This window comes from Protopterus annectens, chromosome 1.part1, assembly GCF_019279795.1.
Source record: "Protopterus annectens isolate FY-2018-M chromosome 1.part1, PAN1.0, whole genome shotgun sequence".
NCBI classification, from domain to species: domain Eukaryota; kingdom Metazoa; phylum Chordata; order Ceratodontiformes; family Protopteridae; genus Protopterus; species Protopterus annectens.
In genome coordinates, this window is record NC_056726.1 from 513555239 (window position 1) to 513582120 (window position 26882).

A 26882-nucleotide genomic window follows, 5' to 3' on the forward strand; every position below is an offset into this window, starting at 1 on the left:
CCCCAAAAATGGGAGATGTTTGTATAAAGACTCACTACGTCTACCGTAATAAAATACATTCCTTCATTCCAATATATATTTTTAATATTTTGAAGGAAGTCGTAGGAGTCTTTAATGTATGAAAGTAGAGCTGGGACTTATTGTTCTTGTTGTTGGTAATATAATATTCTTTTGCAAAGATAAGAATATTGCTTACCATTAAATGCCCTACATTTACCACAAAACCCATATACTGCAAGTCGCCAAAAACAAAATCCTAATGTTCATCTTCTCCTTTCCCAGTGAACATCATTTCTACACATTTAAAAAAATGGTTACCATTTACTACAGGGTCTGGGGCCATATTTTGGTTGTCTGTTCTTCAGTTTCCGTTTGAAAGTTGGTATCCCATGATTCCACTTGTGTGGGTGAGGTTACATAATTAAGAATGGGTCCCTATCAAATGATAGAAAGCTCATTTAATAGAAACTCATTTCACTGACACCATAAGACAGAAAGCTCAAAACACTGAAAACCTCATTTGACTGTAACTAAAAACACTGAAAATGCTATATGCCCTTTTCTCCACGGTAGTGTGGCTCCTGGAGTTAGTATATATAGTTAGGGGATGTGGGGGGCACAGCCCCCCACATTGTTTATGTAAATATTGTTTTCTCCAAACAGTTATTCATTGTAGTTATAAGTATCCATGTGTAGGGTTTAAAATGTATGAAGTATGTGGGTGGCTACGCCCACTAAACCCCCCTAACTATATATATTAACTCCAGGATCGCACTATCGTGGGGAAAAGGGCATATAGCATTTTCAGTGTTTTGAGTGTCAGTCAAATGAGTTTTCACTGTTTTGAGCTTTCTATGTTTTGGTTTCAGCCAAATGATTTTCCATCAAATGAGTTTTCTATCATTTGATAGGGACCCTTAAGAATGCAGATTTTGTGTAAATCAGCATACAGATTTGTACTGATTTTTCGTGGACCTTTGTCCAGATTTTTCATGTTTCCTGGTTGGGAGGTGTGGCTCTACTTGATAGAGACACTGGGAACTAACGTTGGGCAGCACGATGCCGGGGTATTTCTATGGGCTAGGCTTGTAAAGGCTCCAGGGCCATTAGCCTAGTACACACCTATGAACCTATGAACAAAGGAAAGGAAGAGCTTTGGCATACAGATGTGTATCTAAATTATACTTATTAAATAAGTGCCTTTTAAAATATGTGCTATGATATGAATATATTTTCATATTCTATAAAAACACATCTGAAATCACTCTTCCTCATTGTTCTAAAATACAAAGTTTAAAAAACGGACAGTAAATTAAAACAAGAGAAGAGTGGTACGTGGAAGATCCCTTAAAGAATGCTATTATACGGACAATCCCTGTGGTACAAGACTGAAAGATGCAATGCAATGTTGCAATAATTTGAAAAGCCCTGGCTGACTCTTTTATCTTTTATGTTTTAATACCTCAGAAGTTGCTCACACCTTCTCTGGAAAGTGATCTGATCATGCAGGAGGTGGAGGACAAGGTGCCAGTCACAGAGATAGTGCAGAGGAAGCCATTGTTCTAATGAGGGCTCAGTAAAGGGGCAATAACATCCCTAGATCCAGACACAATCCTTTTGTTTATAAGTTGTGCAATATACAAGGACTTTCTTACAACAGACAAATGTGAATCAAAAGCTAGGTCACTGTCTACATAAGTTCCCAAATCCCAAACAACTGTGGCAACTCTTTGGGGCATATTGTCAATGTGGTAGTTCTGTGGGGTAGATGTCTTCCCAAAGGATACAATAATGCATTTTTTAGCATTTAGTTTCAGACCATAAAATGCACTTTATTTAATTAATTTAATTTCATTTATTAATAATAATAATGTTAATTTAATAACAGATAATAGTCAATAATAATTTAATGATCATTTTAATAATAAATTAATATAATGTAATATTTTTAATGTATTTATTTATGCATAAAATTATTCCCAATACAATGCAAAAAAGATCTGACAATTTTGTATCATATGAACTTTCTGACCAGGAAGAATATATAAAGATATCCACTGCATGCAATAATAATGGCTTATGGTTTGCCACATTGGTCTGTAAAGTACTTAATATTTTTTCTTTGTCAAATTTTCTATATCAACAGAAGCTCTCTTTCCATCTCACAGATAACACTAAATATTCAGAGTAAGTGCAATAATGTCTGATGTACTACAGTGTTTCCAGTGCTGTTAGGAATTTGTTTTCTTGTGGAAATTCCTATATCAACATTAGCTGTCTTAGGTTCTTAGACAACTAGCAGTTAGCTGCCCTCATTTGCCATTTTAAACCGAGCCAATGTCAAGGGTGAAAATCAAACTCTGTACATTCATTTCTAAGGTAAACTCCTTAAGCATTATGCCAGTGCCCAACTACCGATGATCCCCACTCTTTAAACTCACAAATAATTTTATAATTTCATGTTGTATTTAACTGCAATGTCTAGTCACTCTGCCTTCTGTTCTGTTGACTCAGCCGTCAGTGAATCACAATTTATTGATTTTTGAACTTCAAGGAGCATACCTCAGTTCGGATTCAGATCAAGGATGCAGCACAATTGACCCAATGTTTGCAGTGAGACAGATACTTGAGAAGAAGAGAGAGTCCAACTGGGTATTCCTAGACCTGTCAAAAGCATATGACAAGGTCCAAAGAAAGCTGATCTGGGAAGTACTGTGGTGGTTTGAAGTCCCATATACATTGGTAGAATTAGTGCAGGCTATGTAACAGGACCCAATGACTCAAGTACAAACAGTCAATGGCCTCACAGAGGGGTTCCCAGTGAGAGTGGGTGTACACCAGGGTTCAGCTCAGATCCCACTGCTGTTCCTACTGTGAAGGACTACATTATCAAACAGGTCAGAGGGGACAGATTAACAAAGTTCCTGTATGCAGATGACGTGGCATTACAGGCAGACTCTAAGCAAGAACTTCAGCAAAGTATAGGAGAATGTAATGCAAAAATGAAGGCACTTGGGATGAAAGTAAGCACAGATAAGATGGTGGTAATGACAAATTTGGGGAAATCAGAAGAAGCTGAGAATAGAGATAGAAGGGAAGATTGTGGAACAGATAAACAGCTTCAGGTATCTTGGAGGGATGTTTGAGGAGAAGGGAAGTCTGAATGAAGAGGTCAAAGCTAAAATCAGAGGGACTGCAGCCAACTGGCATGAAATGTCAGGTGTAGTCTATGACAGAAGAATGCCAAAGAAGCTGAAATGTAAGGTGTACAATACAATGGTGTGACCAGTACTACTGTATGGTACAGAAACCTGGGCAGTAAAGGCAGAACAGTTCAAGAAGCTACAGGTGATGGAAATGAAGTGCCTGAGAAGGGTGGTAGGATGCACGCTGTGGGACAGATGAAGAAATGAGGACATAAGAGCAGAAGTCAAAGTAGCTCCAATTGCAGAAAAGATCAAAGAGAACAGATTACAGTGGTTTGGACACGTGCAGAAAAGCAGAAGACAATCTGGTGAGGAAGATTTGGGGCAGACAGGAAGAAGGTAAGAGGAAGGGAGAATGTCCAGCAAAGAGGTGGATGGATTGTGTGAAAGAAGACCTGCAGCAATCAGGCATGAGTGTTGAAGAAGGCAGGAGTGTAGCACTGAATTGAGAGAGTTGGTGACAGTTAACACGATACCCCAACCCCATGTAAAAAAAATGGGAAAAAGCGGGCTGATGATGATGTTGATGATGAAGAAGCATACCTAAAGAGAGAATATAAAACAAACAAAAAAAAACCAGCATAGAGCATGTCACCCCCCCCCCCCCCAACTTGTAAAACTCCTTGGTAACACTATGGTGAGTAAAAGTGAAATAAAAAAGCACTGGAGGGCGCATTGTTATCTCAAATAATTGAAATGAATTTAGTTTCGGTAAATGATTATTAAAAGAAATTACATGAATGCAGTTTGCATGAGAATATCACAGTAAAGTGTCATATACCTGGTCTGGTCTGCCACACCATTATTGTGTATCATAATGCTGCTTGGTGTTTTCATTTATGGTATTTCTTCATCAACAGAAGTCTTCTACCATCCTCACATATATGTTGACACTATGCCTAAAAACATCTCTTCTGCAACATTATTCCTAGTGCTGTCACAATGTATTTTAATTATGGAATTCTTTTTTCTCACTCAAAAATAACTATACAATTCAGACAGGTTGTAACAGCAATACCTGATCTGCCTCAGTGATCTTCTGCAATGAAGTTCTTGCTGGATTTTGTGGCCTTTCCTATATCAACATAAATAGTATGTTTCACTCAAAAATAATTTCCAGCCACGCTGTAGTGGTGTCAGACTGGCCACAGTTTTCCAAGTGGTCTTAGGATGTATTTCACCTGATTTAATTGCTTTAAAAGTTTAGGGTTTATAATACCATGACAGATAAGGACCCTTTATTCCTAAGTCAGGTTATTGATAAATTTCATGAAATTAGGTTACTTCAGAGTTTGATGTTTCCCAAGAGTACCTTTCTCAGCACCCACAACGTACTCAGAATTGCCTCCTATTGTAATTCATATGTAGTGATAGCATATTTACGCATGCTTAAAAATTATTTTCTTATTAGCCCTTTGTTTTTACTACTACTATTGGAATATTAGGGTGCTTTATTGAAAGTTACTCTAGTCTCTGCTTGTATACCCTGCTATTTTATAACTTTGGGCCAGATTCATGAAAGGCTAATTCCCATGCTGCTATCATGTGCGCTTAGCATCATGCTATTTTGTATTCATTAAATGGCCAATGAAAGCATAAGCAGCTGAATTACATGCTAATGAACCAATTCAATATGGCAGAGCCATTCGGGAGCTATAAAGTAACTGAATAAAGATGGCGTAGCCCTTTGCTATGAACTCCAAAATTGACTGGCATGCAGCCACACCACACTTAGCAAAAAAGCTCTATTAGGAGCTGCTGCTGCTCTCTTCCATGTAAATGTACAACAGGCTCAAGTCTATGCTCCTGCTTCTGCTGATAGACCTCGTCCGAGGAGAAGAAGGGTGTTCAGACTCCATCTAACATATCATGGACTGCATGATATTAAAACAGTAGAGCAATACAAGGTTGATAGGGAAACACTACAGGGATTCTGCAACCTCTGCCATCCCCCACCTCAGACCCAGCAGAAATTGAGGAGAACCTATACCAGTAGAAACTAGGGTATGGGTAACATTAAGGATATTAGCTACATGTGCATAAATCATCACTGTTTATCCCTCCTTCAATGGAACATTAAGCATTGGTTAGTACTGACAGTCCATATTACCCATGCCTGAGTACATACCATTGTAATATCAGTACCATTCATTAAGGTTTACATACCAGCATCATAAGCTGATGAAGCGTGAACAATTCATTGTCCATCATGTGTTTTACAAGTGTGTGTCTCATATACACAAGACAGTCATACAGTATACAGTAATGACAGCATAGCTGACATAGGTCAGCAGTATGTATGTATTATTGAGCATAACATTGACTTTACTCCATCATATCAACAGAAATAGATTTGCACAAAACCTTCAACATCACAATATCATCTCTGACACAGAATGAGAAGGTAATCCTTTCTACACTGCACTGTCCAAATATAAAAGTCAGACTTCTGCAGTGATGTTTATGTTAAGTATTGTGTCCTCTTGATTGTATCAATAGATAAGTAGGGTGTTCTCATCTCACAGTAATCAACTCATGTCTGTCTCTCTGTCTGTGAGTGTATAGAGCTGTGTAAATATGACCTTAACTACTGCTGGCCTCAGTAAATTAGTAACCTGGAGTTAATTTTACACTGTGAAGTGAGTCCACATCAGTGTCTGACACTTTTTCCAACATCATTTTCTCTGCAACACAATGCTGATGTCATTGTCTATAAAGTTCACTCTCACACTATAAACATTAGTCTTCTGCAGTGGCGATTGTGTTAAGTATTCTGTCCTCTAAATTGCATAGGTAGGGGGTTCTAATATAGCAACAATCAGCCTGTGTGTGTGATGGTAGGTCTATTGTATCTGGAGGATAAATTCAATAGGTATGTTCACTTGACTCCCACTCAGTGTGAAGCATTTACATGGGCAGATCAATCCCACATACCTTTTTCACTCTGTCCACAAACATATACTGTCTGAAACACACTGATGAGGTCATCATTTCAATAATGTGCTCTCACACCACTAAAACAAAACTTCTTCTGTTGTGCATGTGTATAATACGCTTGTGTATAGATTGTGCCAGTTGATAGGTCAGGAGTTTGAATACAGCAATGAGAGTCTTCTGACTGTATGTGTAAATGGAACCGGAGTTACACCTCTTAGTACTGACATTTTGAATTCCACATAGCTGTAGAAGTCACTTTTGCACACACATCTCCTTTGCAAGACAGAGCTGATGTCACCCTTTCAAAGATGCAGTGTTGCTCACATGCACTCAGATTTCTTCTGTGATGTGTACATATAATACTCTTCTGTGTAAATTGTTACAGCACATATGTAGGGAGTTCAAATACAGGAGAGGTTTAGTGCTAACTTTAACCCCCTCTCACCCCCTAAAGGGGCCATCTCTATACCGGAAGAATGCAAAGTTCCTGTAATCATGGCTGCACAGGTAAAAACCACACACTCCAAAGACAAGAACACAGCATCCATGGGACCTGACAACATCCCAGGCTGCGTTTTACATGAACTGCAGAATGAACTGGCACTCCTCCCAAGCACCATGTTCAATCATAGCCTCACCTCAGGCTTTGTGCCCACTGAATGGCACACAGCAATGGTCATCCCACTCCACAAAGGTGGAGCCACCATGGACCTCGGGAACTACCACCCTATTAACCTAATGAGCCTGGTCTGCAAGGCCGTGGAACGTATCATCATGGATCTTATACACAAATGCATTGGTAATCTCCAAACTCTGGAACCCACCCAGTTCGGGGTTGTAAAAGGCAGATCATGTCTCCTAAACCTGATAGACTTCTTTGAAGCAGTCACCAAAGCTGTAAATGAGGGTAAGGTTGTTTACACAGCCTATCTAGATCTCGCCAAGGCTTTTGACACCATCCCCCACTCTGGAATTATAGATAAACTCACTAAACTAGGTATAAATCGCTATGTCACAAGATGGGTTGTCAACTGGCTCACTGAAAGAACCCACACTGTGAAAGTAGCAGATTCAAAATCTGACTTCAGACCAGTGACAAGTGGAGTACCACAGGTTTCAGTCCTGGGTCATCTCCTGTTTGGTATCTCCTTTTCTGAAGTACAGGCTAACACAGAAGGTCTTTGGCTAATGAAGTTTGCAGATGACTGCAAACTAGGAGCCATAATTGAAACTCCTAACAATGTGGACATCCTACAAAAGGGCGTCATGGAGACAGATGCCTGGTGTCAAAGCCATGGCCTCAAGCTCAATGCCAAAAAGTGCATTGTCATCCCCTTTGGTAAAAACTCTATACCCATGAGCTACCACATAGGTGGTAGTCTACTTAACACCGAAAGTGTTCTAAGAGACCTTGGAACACAGGTGGACAGTAATCTCTTCTTTGATAATCACATTGACACAGTAGTCAGGAAATCCTTCTACATGGCACACCTCATCACAAAAGGTTTCTCACCCAGGAAAAAAGAGGTCATTGTTCCCCTCTACTCATCACTCATTAGATCCATTCTAGAGTACAACCCATCTTTTGGTATGTACCTCACAAGATATCTACAACAACTGGAAAGGTCGCAGAAATACCTCACAAAGAGGATTACCGGCCTCAAACAGATGCCCTACGCAGACCGTCTCAAAAAACTCCAGCTTTACTCTGTCGCATATCGCCTACTCAGGGGCGATCTCTGCCTAACATACAAAGCTATGTCAAACCCAGAGCTGTTGGACATGCTCCACTTAAAGAAATCCCAATCCATCCAAGCTACACGCTCTAGGGACCTAAACCTTGTCACCACAATAAACAGAACATGCTGGAGGGCTAGATTCCTGTCCCAGAGACTTCCCAATACTCTGGAACAAACTACCTGTCTATATCAAACAAAGCTCCTCATTATCACTCTTCAAGAAAAATCTTGATGATTGGATGGGAAATAGGAAAGTCACCCCAGGGATCACCTCTGTGGCTCTGCTCGACAGGGGCACAGGAAAATAATTTTCTTTGGTGGCGAAAGCAAGGGTACTTTTTTGGCTAGGCTTATATAGGACCAAGAGCCAATAGCCTAGCACCTACCTATGAACCTATGAACCTATGACTGTCATCTGTGATTGTGTGTTTCCTCTTCTTACTCTGCAGAACATGGTACAAATACACATATTAGGTATACAGTGTGCGTGTGCTGTGCACGCACTTCTTAGTGGAAACATGAAGGTAATACACAATGGTGACATTATCCATTGAAATGTGCAGTGTCACAGTCACCAACTAAATCGGGAGTTATGCTTGTGTTTCAACAAACCTTCATTAGCCTATAATGATGTATGTAATTCAAATCCCAACATCAGTGCTTACAGTCATTGCACTTGTTGTTAACAGTGTTGTCACTCACATATGCTATGTCCATGTGTAGATGTTTCCTGTTACAAGACTTTATTCTACATTTCCTTTGGAAAGGCTGTATTGAAGACTGATGCTGTTATTTGAATAGAATAGATTACCATTCCATCACAGTTGTAATGAAACACCTCCTCAGGACTGAGGACATGAGAAGACGTAATCTATGTTGCTGCCTAAGTAAGGTATGTGTTCCAATATGAGATTATATCCACATTGTACATAATTGTTGTTCTACCATCACAGTCACAACAGCAGGGGGCTACAGGTGTTTTGGGGTATACCTAGCATCAGGCAATGTTGTGTGACATACAGCCAGCAAGATTATTTCTAAGTAATTGCAGGGACACATATCCTTTGATTCATACACATGATGAAATGCTTTTACATAAGCACACATATGACAGTTTAGGATGCATTTATACCACGGCACATTCACTGATACCACTATGGTGTGGATTTTCTCAATGCTTAGGCAAGTGTTCCAAACAAGGATTGAGTGAGTGTAAGCATGTGTGTCCTTAACCGTTCTGCATGAAAGACAACCCTCCCAATTATACTTTGTACATATAGAGTGGCAGAGGCCTCCCTCATCAGTTTTACAAGATAAAAATTTTGAACAAATAAAGTACAGCTGATTGAATGACTTCACATAGGTGGAGGTCAGTAGCTGTGATAACAGTTCCACAGTGGCGAATGTGATTAATAGCCATATTGTTATGTGGAGGAGTTGTGCAGCTTGATGTTCAATTCTAGCATAGGAATGCATTTTGTGTGAATGTACTAATGTTGCACAACAACTACTACATAACATCAGTCTTATCTTTTGATATGTTGCATGAACACATGTGAATGTAGCTTTGGATTTCATGGCAGTAGACATTTTTTCTGCCAGTGTCATAGAGGTAGTGCTACTGTGGCACATGCATTGAATAGTATGGTGTACACAAGTGTGCTCCAAATCTTGGGTGGTACATGTACAGACATACAGAGAAACCTTCCTTTGCCATGGAACATTTATATAGGACTGATCACAACTGTATGGACGAGCATACTCATTTAATTGCCATCAGTCTGACATGCTGATATGACATTCATTATCAGGGATAATTTCTTAATTCGCACATTAATTTCATTTGTTTGTGACAATAACCATTGCTACCTCCTGTGGCAGATGCCAACAATACACAACTCTGGGAAATACACTGCATTGTATTATGGTATTTGCATCTGATCTTATCTGTCTGCTCAATAAATGTGACAGGCAGAGTGCCTTATGCAAGGGTATTACATATGTCACACTGTGCTCCCACATTTGTAACACCACACACACCTATATTTATATGGGATACGTAACCATTAGAATATTGAAGTGCATAATTCCTTTCAAGAGTGATCCTCCTCATACAACTGTTAGGCCTATTTCTGTGGTGTACACAGTTAATGCACAAGTCAGTATTAACATTGATGGTATGGGTTCTATCCTTGCAAACAGAGATTGTGACTTCTGAGACATTCTATTTTCCAACATGTTATATTGATGAAATATACCCTGTGCAAATATCCCATAATGTATGTGCTGTGCTTGCAAACTGTCATCTCAACTCAGCATGTTAATGACATTCATATGTCATGTAATTCCCCTCTGTTACAATGTTAATTTGTGCATCTGACACATCTTATGACCACCATTAATTATTGACATACATATTGCAATGTTTTATTACAAAATTATCTTTGTGACATAAGCACTTTCACATCAATTATCTTACTAGAATTTGAACATTAACCCTCCCCATTATATATTTTTGTATACATGTCTTTGATTTCTGTGCAGATTGCCCACAGTACACTTCTCCTGTCTGGTAACCTATGTATTGTAGTTGCCCTTGCCATTTCCCCTCCCCTTACTTATTTCTGCATTCATATGTTTGACTTATGTGCAGAGTACACACTTTCCCTGCCTGGTACCACTTGCATTATTTGCCTTATGTAGCTATCCGCCCTGTCTGCACAAGCATGCTTAGCAGTTTTTCCCATAGCCACGCTTGTTTGTTTACTGTGTGTGCTTGTGCTGCTCGCTATGTTTTCCTGGCCAACAACACTGTTGCTGGCCATGAAAACTTGCTTGTATTTGTGTAAGTGTGACGAGCAGCAAGCATATGCAGTTGGCACTTCTGTTTATCTTGCTAACATGTAAACATTGTGTATGAATGCCATAGTTTAGGTTTCTCAGTACACAACATGCTATAAGTGCTATGTGTAGTTATTTCAATGATTAATGTTACCTTAGTCCTTTTTTTCTTTGATTATTATATCTTGTTTTCTTTGTTTTTACTTTTATATCAGTTGGTATTGGATGTTCCAAGGTGATAAGAACTTCGTCATTTTCAGTAATTCTTTGAGGCCAATTTTTGCAATGCTTTTCAGCTGGATATATGTTGCAGTATCTGTACAATCTCCAGTGTAACAGTCTTGTCACATTATTATACCTTTCAGTATACAAACCCTCACCCACGAATATGTTGCAAACAGCAACAAAATGTGCAACTTTTTCTAGTTCTGTACTGCAGAACCTACATTTGTCTGTATCTTCCAATTTTTCCATAACTTTTGTAAACCAGTGTGCATGCAGTCAGCTATTCTGAGGTGCTATTGTTGAACTTTCACCTTTACGTTTAAATTAATTCCTCCATAGCCAATCATGCATCAAATCCTGATCAGCATGTGACTGTTCCAGTAGTTTTCAATGCTTGCACCTGTAATTGTGGAGTTTTCAGTTTTCTCCTTTACTTCATGGAAATTTATATAACAATAACTACATAAAGTGAGTGTATCTAACAGCAATGCCAAGTCAGAAGCACTCCTTATGCAGTGCAGTGTTGTTAGTATCATTTTCTTTGTGAAATGTCCTATATTAACAGAAACCATCTGTTCCATTCAAGAATAATAATAATTATATAGATTTACACTGTTGATAACAATGTCTGATCTGCTAAAATGCTCCTAATGCTGTTAGGATTTTTTTAATTAGTAGAAATTGCTTTATTACTATAGAGGATTATGAACGGGTCTCTGATCCTAACCAACTTATTATGTGTTCGACAGAGGGATACTAAGAAATTCACCTTGAGATGCATCTGTTCATGGCATTTACAGATCTCCAGTATTTTTGGAAACTTTCCATCTAAGTTACCACTGAGCCTCAAGAAAAAGTATCCAGTGATGCATACTGATTTGTTTTAACAGGGTTTCATATGAATGTGAGATGAGGTGGTACAAGATAAAAAGCAGTCCATATGTATGGGGGGAGGAGTGTGCTTTTTCTGTTCCATGTACTACAAGTTACAATAAAAGAGAAAAAAAAAACCACTTAGCAAGTGCCATCAGAAAGGCAGTGTAACAAGGTCACTTTTGTTTACACCTCTCAACTGTCCAAATCTTTGCAGAATGTTCACAATTTTGCCTCACATGTTCGGTCTATTCCTCATAAAATCTGTATTTTCAGACAAATTACTGAGGATTGAATTCATGCAGTAATAACATACATTTAAGTTTCAGACTTCATATTCTTCAGAAAATGCAGGCAAACACATATCCGTTTATTCCAGTAACTTTCTAAGTTTATAACAGGCAGTCAGGGGCACATTATTGGTACAGGCAGCAGACAGAAACAAATCTTTTATTCTGCTGCTGTCATTTGCTGGTCAGTACCGGCAGATTTTATTGCCTAGTGCTAGATCCAACCTTAACAACTGAAGCAGGGGGTACTTAACTTTTGTTAAGGTCAGGTCTCTCGCCACTTTAGAGCTTAACTGATTAATCGTGTTCTGACTATTGGAGCATAATCACTCACTCTGTGAACTATAACAGACTCCTTTCTCATTCTCAAATAATTTTAGAATTAATTTGCAGAAATGCCTCTATCAGGAGCCTCCTCTTTACCCTTCACAAATAACTGCGCAAATTCAAATTGTGCATAATAATAATGTCTGGTTTACTACACTGTTCTTTTGCAACATATCGGTGTTGGATCTTTTCTATTGTCCAGTTTTATACATAAGTGGAGTCCATCTGCCCCACTTACAAATAGCACTATATATTTGCAGTGCTAACAGCAACCCCTAAGCTGCTGTAATGTTCCTAGTGCTGTTATAACTTTTTCGAGAGGAAATCTTTATATTAACATGAGCCCCTTTTCCCCTCAGTAACTTTAAAATTTGGATTGAATGCAGTAACAAAGTTTGGACTGCCACCACTCTTACTTTTGTTTTATTTCAAAATGTTGTATACCACCAGAAACTCTCTGTTTCACTCAAAAGTAACAAATAATGTATATTCCTGTGACAAAGACAAAGTCTGATCTGCCACACTATTTCTAGTGCTGTTAGGATTTTTTAATTTCTGAAAATACTTATATCAACAAAAGCCCTGTTTTTCACTTGCACATATGTGCAACAACAGTCTCTGGTCTGCACCACTGTCACTATGCTATATAGTGCTGCCTTTTTTTTTTCTTTTGGAATTTCTTATATTATCAGGTGACTTCTTGCCCACTGCATTGTCAGATCTCAGATAGTATTCATATTGTTGTTTGTTTGTTTGTTTATTTATTTTCTTTGTGTAAATTTTCAGACTCAACATGTTTCTTGTTTCCAATCAAAATCACAGTGGTAATAATATCTAATTTTTTTCCAAGACTGTTATTAACAAGTCATGCGCATTCAGAATTGCCAATTAGCTGAAGCACCAACAGTTCAACCAATGAAATCCACAAAACGACAGATAGGCGAATAGAAACACAAACGGAGGCAGTTTTTAAATGAAAACGTAAATAAAAAAGATTTAATATTTTCAGGTAAACATAAGCGCTTTCGGCCGAACCAATGTCCAGCCTTCTTCAGACAAACAACCCTGTTTGTCTGAAGAAGGCTGGACATTGGTTCGGCCGAAAGCGCTTATGTTTACCTGAAAATATTAAATCTTTTTTATTTACGTTTTCATTTAAAAACTGCCTCCGTTTGTGTTTCTATTCGCCTATCTGTCAATTAGCTGAAGCACCTGGTGTTCATAAGGGTCATTTGCATATATCCCATGTGCCTCTGATTTAAGACGTTTGAGAGGTCAGTCATTGGAAGTTCCAGCTTGGCTGAAGTTTTCATTTAGTTTTTAGTGATTGCTTTTTCTGTGTGACCTTCTCACTGATTGTTTTAGTTTGTTATTTGGGATATTTTGCAATCACCCTAATTATAATGGACATCAGCTGGGTATAACAGCCCTGTGTTTCTTATGCATAGTTGAACATTCTGCTTGTGCTGATGAGGTCATAATAAGGTTGAAATATGTATATACACAGCTAGTGGGGTTTGGCTTTGTTGTCCTGAAATTGTCTGTTAAAATAATGTAACAAATCTTGGTCATTCAGAGTTGCCAATTAGCTGAAATACCTGGTATTCATATGGCTCATTTGCATATATCCCATGTGCTTCTGATTCAAGGGGTTTGAGAGGTCACTCGTTGGAAGTTCCAGCTTGGCTGAAGTTTTTATTTAGTTTTTATATTATAGTTATAGTTGAACATTCTGCTTGTGCTGTGCTGATGAGGTCATAATAAGGCTGAAATATGTATATACACAGCTAGTGGGGTTTGGCTTTGTTGTCCTGAAACTGTCTGTTAAAATAATGTAACAAATCTTGGTCATTCAGAGTTGCCAATTAGCTGAAATACCTGGTATTCATGTGGCTCATTTGCATATATCCCATGTGCCTCTGATTCAAGGGGTTTGAGAGGTCACTCATTGGAAGTTCCAGCTTGGCTGAAGTTTTTATTTAGTTTTTACTGATTGTTTTTTCTGTGTGACCTTCTCACTCATTGTTTTTGTTTGTTATTTGGGATATTTTGCAGTCACCCTAATGATAATGGACATCAGCTGGATATAACAGCCCTGTGTTTTTTATGCTTAGTAAAACACTCTGCTTGTGCTCTGCTATGCTGATGACTTCATAACAAGGCCAAAATATGCATATCCACAGCTAGTGGCTTTGGCTTTATTGGCCTGAAATTGTCTGTTAAAATAATGAAACAAGTCATGGGCATTCAGAATCACCAATTAGCTGAAACATCTGGTGTTCATAAGGGTCATTTGCATATATCCCATGTGCCTCTCATTCAAGATGTTTGAGAGGTCACTCATTGAAAGTTCCAGCTTGGCTGAAGTTTTCATTTAGTTTTTAGTGATTGTTTTTCGGTGGGATCTTCTCACTCATTGTTTAAGAGTGTTATTAAGGAAAGTCATTCTTGTACAAATCAAAAAGACACCCTTTCTCTGACTGATGCATAAACAGTGAATTAATGGGAATCTTTGGCATCATCACTGAAAAAAAAACAACCCCAATATGCAAACTCATTCCTCCCACAGTTGTTGTCTCCCCCAGTTGCAATATACTACTGCTCCTCCAATATTTATGACCAAGAAAAGATCAATTGTTGAGGTAGGCATACTTCTGTTCTTACAATGGTCACTGAATCTGTTCCCAGATCTCTAGCTAGCAATCAGATCTGTCACACATAGCGACAGTTTCAGCCATGAAAACATCTCTGCCCGCAATTAACAGTTGCCTTAGAATAATCTGGAATCAAGGTCAGACCCTAACATCACTTGAAGTAAAGCAACGTATGTCAGAGCTTAGGTAGACTTAATAACATGCAATGCGGAGAAGACAAACAGCATCCTAATGAACAGCATGGTGTCTCACATCTCTGAGTTAGGAGTTTTATTTTTATTTCAACATTTCCAGTAATTACCCATTGTTACAATAATTGAAGTAATAAGTATCCTTAATGCTCTCAGTGCAGAATTGTTTTTTTATTTTAAAGAGTACCTTTTTATTATTTTACAATTAAAAAAAAACACACACACATATATATATATATATATATATATATATATATATATATATATATACTGGAAAACAGAGTTTTGTCAGCAAGTTGCAGTGTTGACCAGTGTCCCAGATAGGAGGGTAACTTGGCAACTGATGCTAAATGGCTAAAAAGTAATGAGAAATAATAAAGCGGGACAAGAACATAGAAAACATATTAATTTATTTATATTATAATTAACTTGTTAATTAGAGTTGAACCCTGACCACCAATGACCAGTTTTTAAGCTTAGCACAAAATTTACAAATATTGAAAAGCAGAACAATAAAAAAAACACTATAAAGGAAAAAGGGATTAAAGTCCAAACTATATAATGCAGTTAATACAAATTTTAAAACAGACAAAATGACCAGCATGCTGACATTGTAAAATGAATTACAAAGTGTATAGTCATACTGCTATTTATTTAAGTTACAACTGGAAGATTTTTAGCTGTGCCTGTGTTAAGCGAAATGTTGGCATTAATAAAGCCTTTACAGGAGGCTTGTTTAAATGTGATTTTTAAGCTGGATCAGGATTCTGTGTAGGAGATGAGTTCTCTGAAATTGGAGGGAAGTGATTCCCACAGTCTGGAACAACTTGGAGGGAAGTGATTCCCACAGTCTGTAACAACTACTGAAAAGCATGATCAGTACAATGAAGTTTACTCCTACATGGCATGAAGGGTCTGGGTCAGGTAGGGATTTTGGATTGTAATTTGGGACAGAACATGTAAACAGTCCAGCTAGAAATGGGGAGGTGTTTTCATTAAATAGTTTGTAGGGTAATGATCAAATGAGTAGAACAGATCTTTATAGTACAGTGAGCCACTTGGCCCAGGATAGAGTAGAGGAGTTGTGTCCTCTCTGATGAGTCACTTATGGAGGATGCAGAAATTATGGGTTTACGATATTCCAGCTGTGCTATCAACACCTATTTCCCACTTGTTACTCTGACTTCTGTTGATAGTACATGTGAGTTTTCTTTTTTTTATTAATAAATATATATATATATATATATATATATATATATATATATATATGTACAAAATAAATGTTTGTAAACCAAAGATTAAGTTATTTCAAAGCTGTGTTCTAGCTTACAATTTTCATTAAGCCAAATACCAAGTTAGCAGAAGTATTTGTTGTTTTTGGGGATTAATGGTTTCTGTAAATAATATGACAATTCTGAGAAATGGGACAAGTTTCTGATGAGCCTGAAATTTATACAGGAATAACGTGAGCATTGTGAGAAATTCAGAAATACATCAGGACTTTTAAATGGGTCTTCAATTTATATAGATATGCAAAATGAAATTGTAGTTTCTCACATCTTGCACAGAATAAAAAGAAAAAAGAAAATAATGCAGTGAGAAAAAACTGATACACACATAAAGTCAACTATGATAAAAATGACATGAATACATTGATCAATAATATTCTACAAAAATTGGTGGCAGTAGGTGTAGAATTATTGTATCAAACACTGATGCTGTTCAACAAGCATCAAACACAAAGATTATAAATATTTTTTTTCAAAAGAATAGTTGCCAGGGATTAAAGTTCCCTTCAAATTGTTCTGTCTAAGAGTTGTGGATCAATGCATATCCACATCTGTTAGGGTTGAGCACAGCCACCATGCAATTAACTCCTCAATGCAGGTTCAGTCTGTTTAGCTATAACACCCATGTTCCCCTTCCGTTACAATGTATTTATGATTCTCTGATTTAGTGTTGATGTTTTTTTCTGTGGTCCATGGATAACTGGTACCACTTCTAGATTTTCTTTAATACAGAATTGTCCAGATATATATTCTAAACCAGTAAATGTCAGCATTATTGTTCAAAAATATTAAATGAGACAATTGAATTCACAAGTTTGTTTATAGTCTGAAATCTGTCATCACTGTACACTGCAATATGTTTCTTAGGTATAACAGACTGTACAGTATGTCTATGGGAATTATTAATTTTGTGAATGCATGAATTATATGCTTTGTGATCATACAAATTATTTTGACTCTGAGACTGCAAATCATTGACTCTAACTGTGTGAATTTTTACTGACTTCATTGGGGCCTCTAGTGTTATTTACTTGCATATGCGACGTCTGCATCCTGTGAATTCACTGTATTATGCACAACTTTTCAAAAGCAGATCTTCCCACTATACTAACTTGCTGAATTAACACAATTTGAATCAATACTTTGTGCTCCTTTTTATACACACAGGACAACTCAATGTGACCCAATGTTTTCCAGTTAGGATCCTCATAAGATAGTAATCAACCTTTACATGTAGTCAATCAGCTTCTCAAAACCAGCTGTGTAAATATACTCAGTGATGTGTAGTTTAAATTAACTGAATCTGGCTATAGAAACATTTTCTGTCCAGTGATGTTTACATTGACAGTACTGCTGCTTTTCTATGACAAGCAAAAAACTTACTGCTGCTTTTCTATGACAAGCAAAAAACTGTCAGCCATAGTTGCATCAATCACTTGCAAAACATTTTTCTGATCTCTTTTTTCCCATTTTGCATACTTTAGAAAATGATCAAACAGTCTTCACTTCCTGCATTCTGTACTGAGTGTTGGGCATGTCTTTTATCATGCTGATAGACACACCCAGACCAAAAGGGGAGTTGTTGAGCTCAACTCATATGTCAGACTTATGCATAATATTACTTTTTTACTTTGCTATCATACTGTTTTAAACATTTCCCACATTGTATTTTGCCTTGACAGTATTATCCTCAGTCACTTTGTCATGTAATCTAAATTCATTAACAAGGTATAATGTCAGTGATTTGATCAAAATGTGTACATATTTAAAGATAAAGGATTCTGAAATGCCTACTGCTCACACTGGTTATGGAACAGATTGTTTTATATATATATATAAATATATATATATATATATATATATATATATATATATATATATATATATGCAAATTGGTTAAAAATGAATAATGTGTCAGAGGGCCTGATTTCTAGCAGTTATATGTAGATGAATGTTATTATGCTCATCTTTTAAATGGTAATGACACAACCAAATTTGAAGTACCTTACAGGTCTAAACTAAAATTACAATGGAAAAGTATGAAAGGTAGAACTTTGTCAGGGTTCACAGAGACAACACTGGCATTTTAGGAACCTACTTTTATCTCGGAATGAAACTACAATACACAGTGTAAATTTACAGTTTAAGCTGAGACAAACCATAGTGAAGGAAAACTAACAAGTCCTCTTTTTTTCTGCATCCTTTAGTAATGGTACAAGAAGATTACCACAGCCAAAACCCTTACCACAATGCTGTCCATGCTGCTGACGTAACACAAGCCATGCACTGCTACCTGAAGGAACCAAAGGTAAGTGGCATATAGCTAGTTTCTCATGTTATTTTAAGGATATGTAATATAAGCAGTTGGTATATGTATATATATATATATATATATATATATATATATATATATATATATATATATATATATAGTTTACCTTTATAACCGCAATTTGCAGAAGGGCGAACAGCACATATCCAAAAAGCAGTCTGCAAGATTTGCAAACGCCGAACGGAAAAAGGTTTGAATGTGCAATGAGCAAATGCACAGTAAAATTCATTCATTGCACATTCGACATTCAGGGGCTGATTGCACTATAGTGGGAATTGGGAAATGGTTCCTTTCCCCACTGTAGTGCAATCTCAGAGTTAGAATAATAAAGTAGGGGGTGTGGGGGTGCAGGGGGTTTTGACCCCTGCTTTACACTGTTTTTTTTTCTTTGACTTTCATGTTCGAAAAACAGTGAATCTGCTGTTCGATTTGCTGTTTTTCGAACATGTAGGTTTGCCGACATTGTTAGTTTCATGGTTTAGAGTCACTCATATGAGCACTCGCCCTTCTGCAAATCATGGTTATAAAGGTAAACCTATATGTATCTATATATATATAAAGTTCAGTGGGAGTGGTCCAGACTGGATCTGGAAATAAAGAAAGAGCACAAATGGAAAAATTTATGGAAGACTTAAGTATGCAAAGATAAGAGATAGACGAGGCTCAGCAATTAACAGTTAAGATAGGAGGAGATGAGATAAAAAAAGTGATGTCCAATCAATCTGCAGGAATGTCTCCAGGAACAGATGACATTCCTGTTGAAGTTTGGAAGATAGGAGGGAAGAAAGTATAAAGATTTGGAAGGTTTTGTTTAACAGTATTTTGAAAGGCGAAGTACCAGCATCCTGGAAAAAAAACTGTTGTGGCTGTAATACCTAAAGACACTAAAAAAAGTCAGACTCAGCTTCATAGGTCCATTTCAGTTTTAAGCTATGATTATAAAGTATTTATTTTTACAGTAGCTAAAGCAATAGCAAACGTGTTGCCAAAACTGATAGATATGGATCAATGTGGTTTTGTGAAAGGGAGACAAACATTTGACAACATTAAAAGAACAATAAATATCCAGAGGGCAGCAAAGTATAAGGAAATACCACTATTGATGGTGAGTCCTGATGTAGAGAAAGTATTTGATGGGGTTAGCTGGAATTTTATAAGTAAGGCAATGGAAGCATTTGTATTCCCTGATACATCAATAAGGTTAATTAGAAAGCTATATGAGGAATCAGAGGCAAAAAGCAAACTAGGAGGGTTACTTTCTGACTGTGTCTGAACAGAGGGAACAGGCATGGGTGTCCTCGTTCCCCTTTTTTATTTGTTTTATATTTACAGCCATTGACAAAAAAAATAAGGGACTCAGAAATTCAAGGATATAATTGGTATGGTAATCCAGAAAAGTTGGCTTTATTTGTAGATGATATTATTTTATATCTTATAAAACAAGAAATAGACAGCTTACCATTGTGGAACATCTTGAGACAGTTTCAAGTCTTTTCAAAATATAAAATTAATGAAGATTAAAAAAAAGGCTATAGCTGAAAACTATATACACACAGGTGAATTGGCCCAGCAAAACCCATATTTATTGGGACACGATAAAATGAAGTATTTGGGAGCATGGAATAAAAAGGATTCTATTATGGCAACTAGATTGGGGTAGAATTTACTAGAGAAAACTGGCAAAGGAACCAAGGAATTGATAGCAAATATCTATAGAGAGAAAAGGAATAGAACCGAAAGAAGCAAAGAAGGCATTTAGACTGCAGGCTAGAGAGTGCCTTCCCTATCATGTATTGATATCTGAGTATAGACAAAGAGAAAGGGATAGTTGAATTCTAAGTGAAATACATGCTCTGGTAGAGTTTTTAATTGTATCTAGAACAGAATCTGCTCTTAAAAAGAGGTAATTAGTAAGGCATATAAAATACTGCTCAATAACTAAAGAATCAAGCAGAGGAGGTAAGAAAAGATTGGGAAGAGAGCCTGGATAAGCAATTCTCAAGTAAAAATAGGAGAACATATGTATGGCTGTCAAATCTGCAAATAAGTCTAGAAGGTTTAGAATTTTTGTATGGATATTGTTGTACCTCAAGCAGATTACAAAGAATTTTTCCTGAATTAGATAGCAAATGTTGGAGGTGTGATAAGGAAGAAAGTGGTAATTGGGAGTATATGTTTTGGGAGTATAATTAGTTGGTAGACTAAAAATTCACTACAGAGCACTCTGTCAGAAATATTAGGTGAGCAAACAGGTATAACACTGGAAATTATTTTTTTCTGAGCTGAGAAAAAGGATCTGAATTGCCTGGACATAGTAAGGCCTTGTTTTAGTTTAATTCTGGTGGCTGCCAAAAAAAAAACAAGAAAATAGAAATCAAAGTCTAAACCAACAGTATTTGAAGTACTGCATATTGCATCAGAGATAAAAGAACTGGAAGTAAGGTCTTTAGAAAAAAGTAGGAGGAAACTGCATAGAAAAATGTAGAATAATGTTTGGAGTAGGAGTGAGGTGTAAGAGAAAACAGGATTCAATCAATATATGTAATGTTGAATTGATGATGAATATGCAAAAGAAACCATGTGGGGTATAATGTTTGCAACTGGAAATATGTCAATATGGTTTGTTTTCTTTTATATAAATGTATGTTTGCCTATGTCTTAAGTGATAATTATAAAGATGTTAAGAGAAAAATCAAATTCCACCCTCCACCCCCATATCAACATTCCTTGATGTTGAGCTATTATTTCTCCTAATACTTATTTTAGCTGTTTTTCTCCTATCTTCACTTTTAGTCTTTGGCCTTCCTATACTCCCTCAGGATCAAATATCCCTCAAATGCATCTGTAATCCCCTCATACCTGAATCTATATGATTTCTGAATCAAGGTTAACACCCCCTTTTCCTCTCTCCCCTCATCTGTCCACTGTATCCTCTCATCCTTTTTCCAATTAACGTTCTGCGTTGCCCTGGCCCCAAATGCTTTTCCTCATTCATAGCTGTGGCTCCCTTACTTTTATAGAAATATACCTGATAATCCTCTCAGCCTTAGTCTGACGCACTAGTCCATTTATGTTCCATGTCATTATTCCCACATCAGCTACATGACTGTCTCTTTTGTTTCTTCAACATCATTCCACTTTCTACACCATACTGCCAATTGTTTGTTTTACACTTACAGCTACTCTTTCTTTACAGAATGCCTCCCCACAGCTGTCTAAACCCTTTAAGGACTTGTAATCACCGAAACTTATAAAGCTAATAAAATTATATACACCTTTCTCTTCCTTCCTTCATTCCCCTTTCACAGAGTATGTACTCCTTTCAGGTTCCTTATCTTGTCACCAAGGCTCCATTTCATGGCCACTCCATTGATCATTTCATTTCTTTTCCTGTACTTATATTCCTTTTCTGCTCTCTGTCACCCTCCCCCATTGAGATCTAACTCTATTTTTTTCCATTCCAAAATGTAACTTTATTTACTCTTCCATTTCTCTCCCTTATTTCAATCACCTTCTGCTCTCATACCTTCTTGTAGAACTCCAGTGCAACTTTAACTGCATTCATATGCTGTTTGCACTGCCTTAAATTAATTATACCAAACTTTCCCTTCCACATCATCCACTTCATTCTATTAATGCCACACATTGCATTTATATACCTTTATTTTTTACCAGTGGAAAATCACCCAAAATTTGCATTCAGCTGTTGCATCAAACTACCTTATCCATATCACTTGGTTTCCATGATCACATCACTTCTACCTTTCCATCTATATGACTGCTCAAAGTTCATAGTCAAGTGCTCAGTCCCCAAGCTTCTATTTATTATCTGACTCACAGCATAATTTTCATATTTTGTACTTATCATAAAGCATTTATGTGATCTCTCTTACCTTACATTTAACTTTTACTTGGCTAGTTTGCAAGAACACAAAACAGTTAACATACCATTATTCTTTTCCATTCTAATAAAGCAAGGGGAAAACAAAATTAGTAAGACTGAAAGATAAGTCCAAACACAAGAGAGGCCACAGTCAGATGTCCTCCGACTCCTCTGTAACCACTGGGTCAACTGAGTCATTGTTTTTAGTGACTCCTCAACGCTCCCACTATGTTGCTGCATTTACCTGTGTTCCTCTTGCAACTTCCTTTGAAACACTGGGAGCAATTTCAATAGGAGTCTCATATTCTGAGACTTTCATCCACTAAATGTTCCACTCCATTCTTTTCTCACCTCTGGGTCTCCTCTATACCCTTCTGCTGGACTCTTTCATCTCACATTCTCAGCAGATCATCTCTAGCTGAGTCAGGGTACCACATTCATTGCTGTCCCTGTGCTGTAGATCAGCAGAAACATTGCTTGGTACCTCATTTTAAATTGGATGCTAAACTGCTTGCGCTTTCTGAAAGCAGGAACATACTTAGTCCTCTGCTGCTGGGTGCCATTGGAATAATCCTTGTCCTGGACGATTCTATTACTTCCCATTTTCAATTTTTATTTCCTTACACCAAGGCACCAACAGTATTTATTCCTACTGAAAAGGACTGGAGTTTAACCACAACAGGACATAGCATCTTTTTTTTTTAGCAAATAAGCTTGGCAAGTACACCCTGTGCATCCTCTTCATCTTAATCTCTGCTATTCATATAACCGTCTATTCATTGTACTATTTTATAATGAAGGCACCGCAAGTGCTCCCTCCAACCTTTCAGGAACTACTGTCAATCTCAAAGTTTCCCTTCTTGAGCACTCTTCAAGCCTTCATCTCCATTTATTCCTTAAGACTTTCTTGCTGGCTACTTTTGTTGAGTTTTTCTCTCTCGACCTCTGTTATAAATGGGTTATTCACCCCAGCTGGACTTTCCCACAAAACAGAGCCTAATAAATAAATAAAATGATTTTAAAAGTTTACCCCTGAATCTACATTAACTTCATTTCTTCTTTGTGCTTGTTAACTGATTCCTGTATTTCTTGGAGCCTCGTCATTTTTGTTTAGATTCCTCAAGGTATAGACTCATCTTGAATATTTCTGTGTAGATCTTATCAGGTTTGACTTCTATGGTTGAGCCAGACATTGCGAAAGTTCTCTCTCACTCCTCTCAAGCCTGCATTATTGCTTTCTCATGTATATCACTTGCTCTGGTGTCAGAGGAATCTATTTGCTCAGTATCCCCTTCTTTTTGCACTAAGCTTCATTTTTATTTCTCTCTTTGCACTCATGAAGTGAACTTCCCCTTTCAACTGTTCAAGTGAATGCTTGACTTTACCCAAATTATAGAAACTTATTCCTAAATCCTCAGCCAGAAGAGACGGCACTTGTGACCACTGAACTGACAACCATACCAGAAGCTAAAAACATATTTTTTGGTTCATGTGATTAAAATTTAAATATTTAACAAATTAATCATGCTATCAGGACAGAAGCAATGAGATACTTTTATTTATTTATGCACAGCATGAAAAGGTAATTGTCTGAGGTAAGTCTCTGTAAGACCCTCTGCATTTGTCTCAGTTGATCATAACGCCTATTATGGGTGATGGTAAGAAAGGCTAAACTGTTCATATATGTGATGTGCATCACAAAGTCGTGGACATAAGAATGAAAGAGAGAATGAGGGGGTGTAGCTAGATGACCTGAGTTATGTTTTATAATGTCAGTTGGCAGAAGTAGGAAATGACATGATGAAAATGACCGTCTCTTATTCAAGTAGCGTGCTACCTGTGGTAGTAATTATACATGGTCCTGCCTACTGTGGTGCATCTGAGAATGAGAGATGAGGCTAAACTGTAGGAGAGGGACAATAAATGCAAACAAAATTGGTAACTGGGAGCAGAGGTTAAAGTTATCATGGGGAAAGGAAGGATGCAAAAAGGCAGGATATAAAGAGCAACTAATGCTAGGGTAAGGTGGGGGGATGGGATACAGAGCATGGTTGGAGGCCAGCAAAACAGGAACAATAAAAGAGGCAAGGGAATGAGGCTAAACTAGAAAGGTTTTGCTAATTTTTATGAAGGAGAATTGCAGTTAGTAGCACACCATTAACAGATAGCTAACAAAAATTTAGGGTGAGGAAAATTACTGTGAAGAACATAAACTGTGAAAAAGTAATCTTAGCAGTTTTATGGTGGATCTTGTAAAGAATCAGGGTGCACATTCTAACAGCAAGTAATGCAGTTGTTACTCAAAAGTAGAAAGTAACAACTTTTCCCTATAGTAATTAGGGCATCTCTTGTAAATGTGTATGCATATAAACAGATAAATAGTTAGATACATGCAAACATATAGATAGATGCTGATAAAGCTATACAGTTATAAATATAGATATAGGTATATGTGGTATCCAAACGATATTTCACAATTTGCAATCATGGTGCTCTAAAATTATGAAACCTGACAGCTTTTAAAATGTTTTTTTGTTTTGTTTTGTTTTTGCAGGAGGGTTTCACCCACACAACTCTGAGGTTGCTGCTGCTCAGAGCAATGGAGACAAAAACACTATACTAGTTACAATTTTTGTAAGTAACATTATCCCAAACCACTGTAAAGCAGATATGCTGCACACCTGTATCAAGATGTGGTTATGAAGTATTGTGGGGTGGGATATCAGCAGGCATACCAAAAGAATTCAAGCACCTGGGGAAAAGGGCATTCACAGTATGAGTGAGAGTACATAAGCCAAACAGGAGAAACATCTAAGATACAGTAATGGTAAGGACTCAGACAAAGGATACATGCACATGAAGAACCATATTTGTGTAGCGGCAGAACCTTTGCTCATAATGTCTGAGGTGCAGCTAGGTGAAAGAAAGGAGTACAAGTATCATAAGCACATGTAACAGAAATGTTGCATAGGAATGAATGCCTGTGATACACACAGGTGTGGACAGACACAACACAATGGACATACTTGATTAGTCCTTATGCAGACAGGTGGATATCACAGAGTAGGCATACATATGGACAACCTGCAATAGGAAAGATTACACAACACATCCAGTACAGATGAGAGTGCAACAACGCTAGAATACAGTGGATGGGAAAAAGGACAGTTGTCTACAGTGAAGACTGTGGAAGGGAGTGGTTTGCAAACTACTTACATGTTTGACTGTTACACTGCTACTCCTTTCCATATAAACTTTCCATGGGACTTGACATTGTATAACCTATGTATCTGTTCAAGGAGGCATGTCACATGGATTGTAGACAGGACTTTTGGAATTATCAGCTTGTACACAAGTTTCCAAAATATACTCGTCCCCAACATTAGCCCACTCCCCATGACAGTACATGTTTCTGGATAGAATATCTTTTTAGTACTTCAAAAAAAAAATAAATAAAAATAAACAAAAAAGAAAAATGGAAGAAGTCCTGAAATATTATGCTTAACCAAAAAATCCTGTTTAGTGACCTCAGTCATCATCATCATCACTCCCATTATCAACCCCCTTTTTCTACATGAGGTTGGAGTGTCATTCCAACTGTCACCATCTCTCTCGACTCAGTGCCCCTCTCCTACCTTCTGCAACAATCATGTCTGTGTGTCACAGGTGTTCTCTCACACAATCCATCCATCTCTATGCTGGAAGCCCTTGTTTCTTCTTGCCTTCTTCTTGTCAGGCCCAAATCTTCTTCACCAGGTTGTCTTCTGCTTTCCTGCACTCGTGCTGAACCACAGTAATCTGTTCTCTTTGACCTTCTCCACAATTGGTGCTACTTGTGCGTCTGGTCTGAGGTCCTCATTTCTTTGTCCCACAGTGTGCATCCTATCACTTGCCTTAGTCACTTCATCTCTATCACCTCTAACTTCCTCACCTGCTCTGCCTTCACTAGCCACTTTTCTGTACCACACAGTAGAGCTGGTTGCACCATTCTTTTGTACACCTTACTTTGCAGCTTCTTTGACATTTTTCTATCATACAGTAGCCCCTGACACTGTATGCTAGTTGGCTGCAGCCATTCTAATTCTAGCTATGAAC

At 37.4% G+C, this 26882-nt stretch overlaps 1 protein-coding gene across 3 annotated transcripts in view; it reads left to right on the forward strand.

Moving 5' to 3' along the window:
- Positions 1-26882, forward strand: part of PDE7B (phosphodiesterase 7B) — a 2106446-nt gene that overhangs the window by 1615477 nt on the left and 464087 nt on the right. For all 3 annotated transcript variants that reach the window (XM_044076350.1, XM_044076357.1, XM_044076343.1), the window contains one exon: positions 18780-18880. In XM_044076350.1, coding sequence (XP_043932285.1) covers positions 18780-18880 — 101 coding nt within the window. The remainder of the gene's footprint in view (positions 1-18779; positions 18881-26882) is intronic.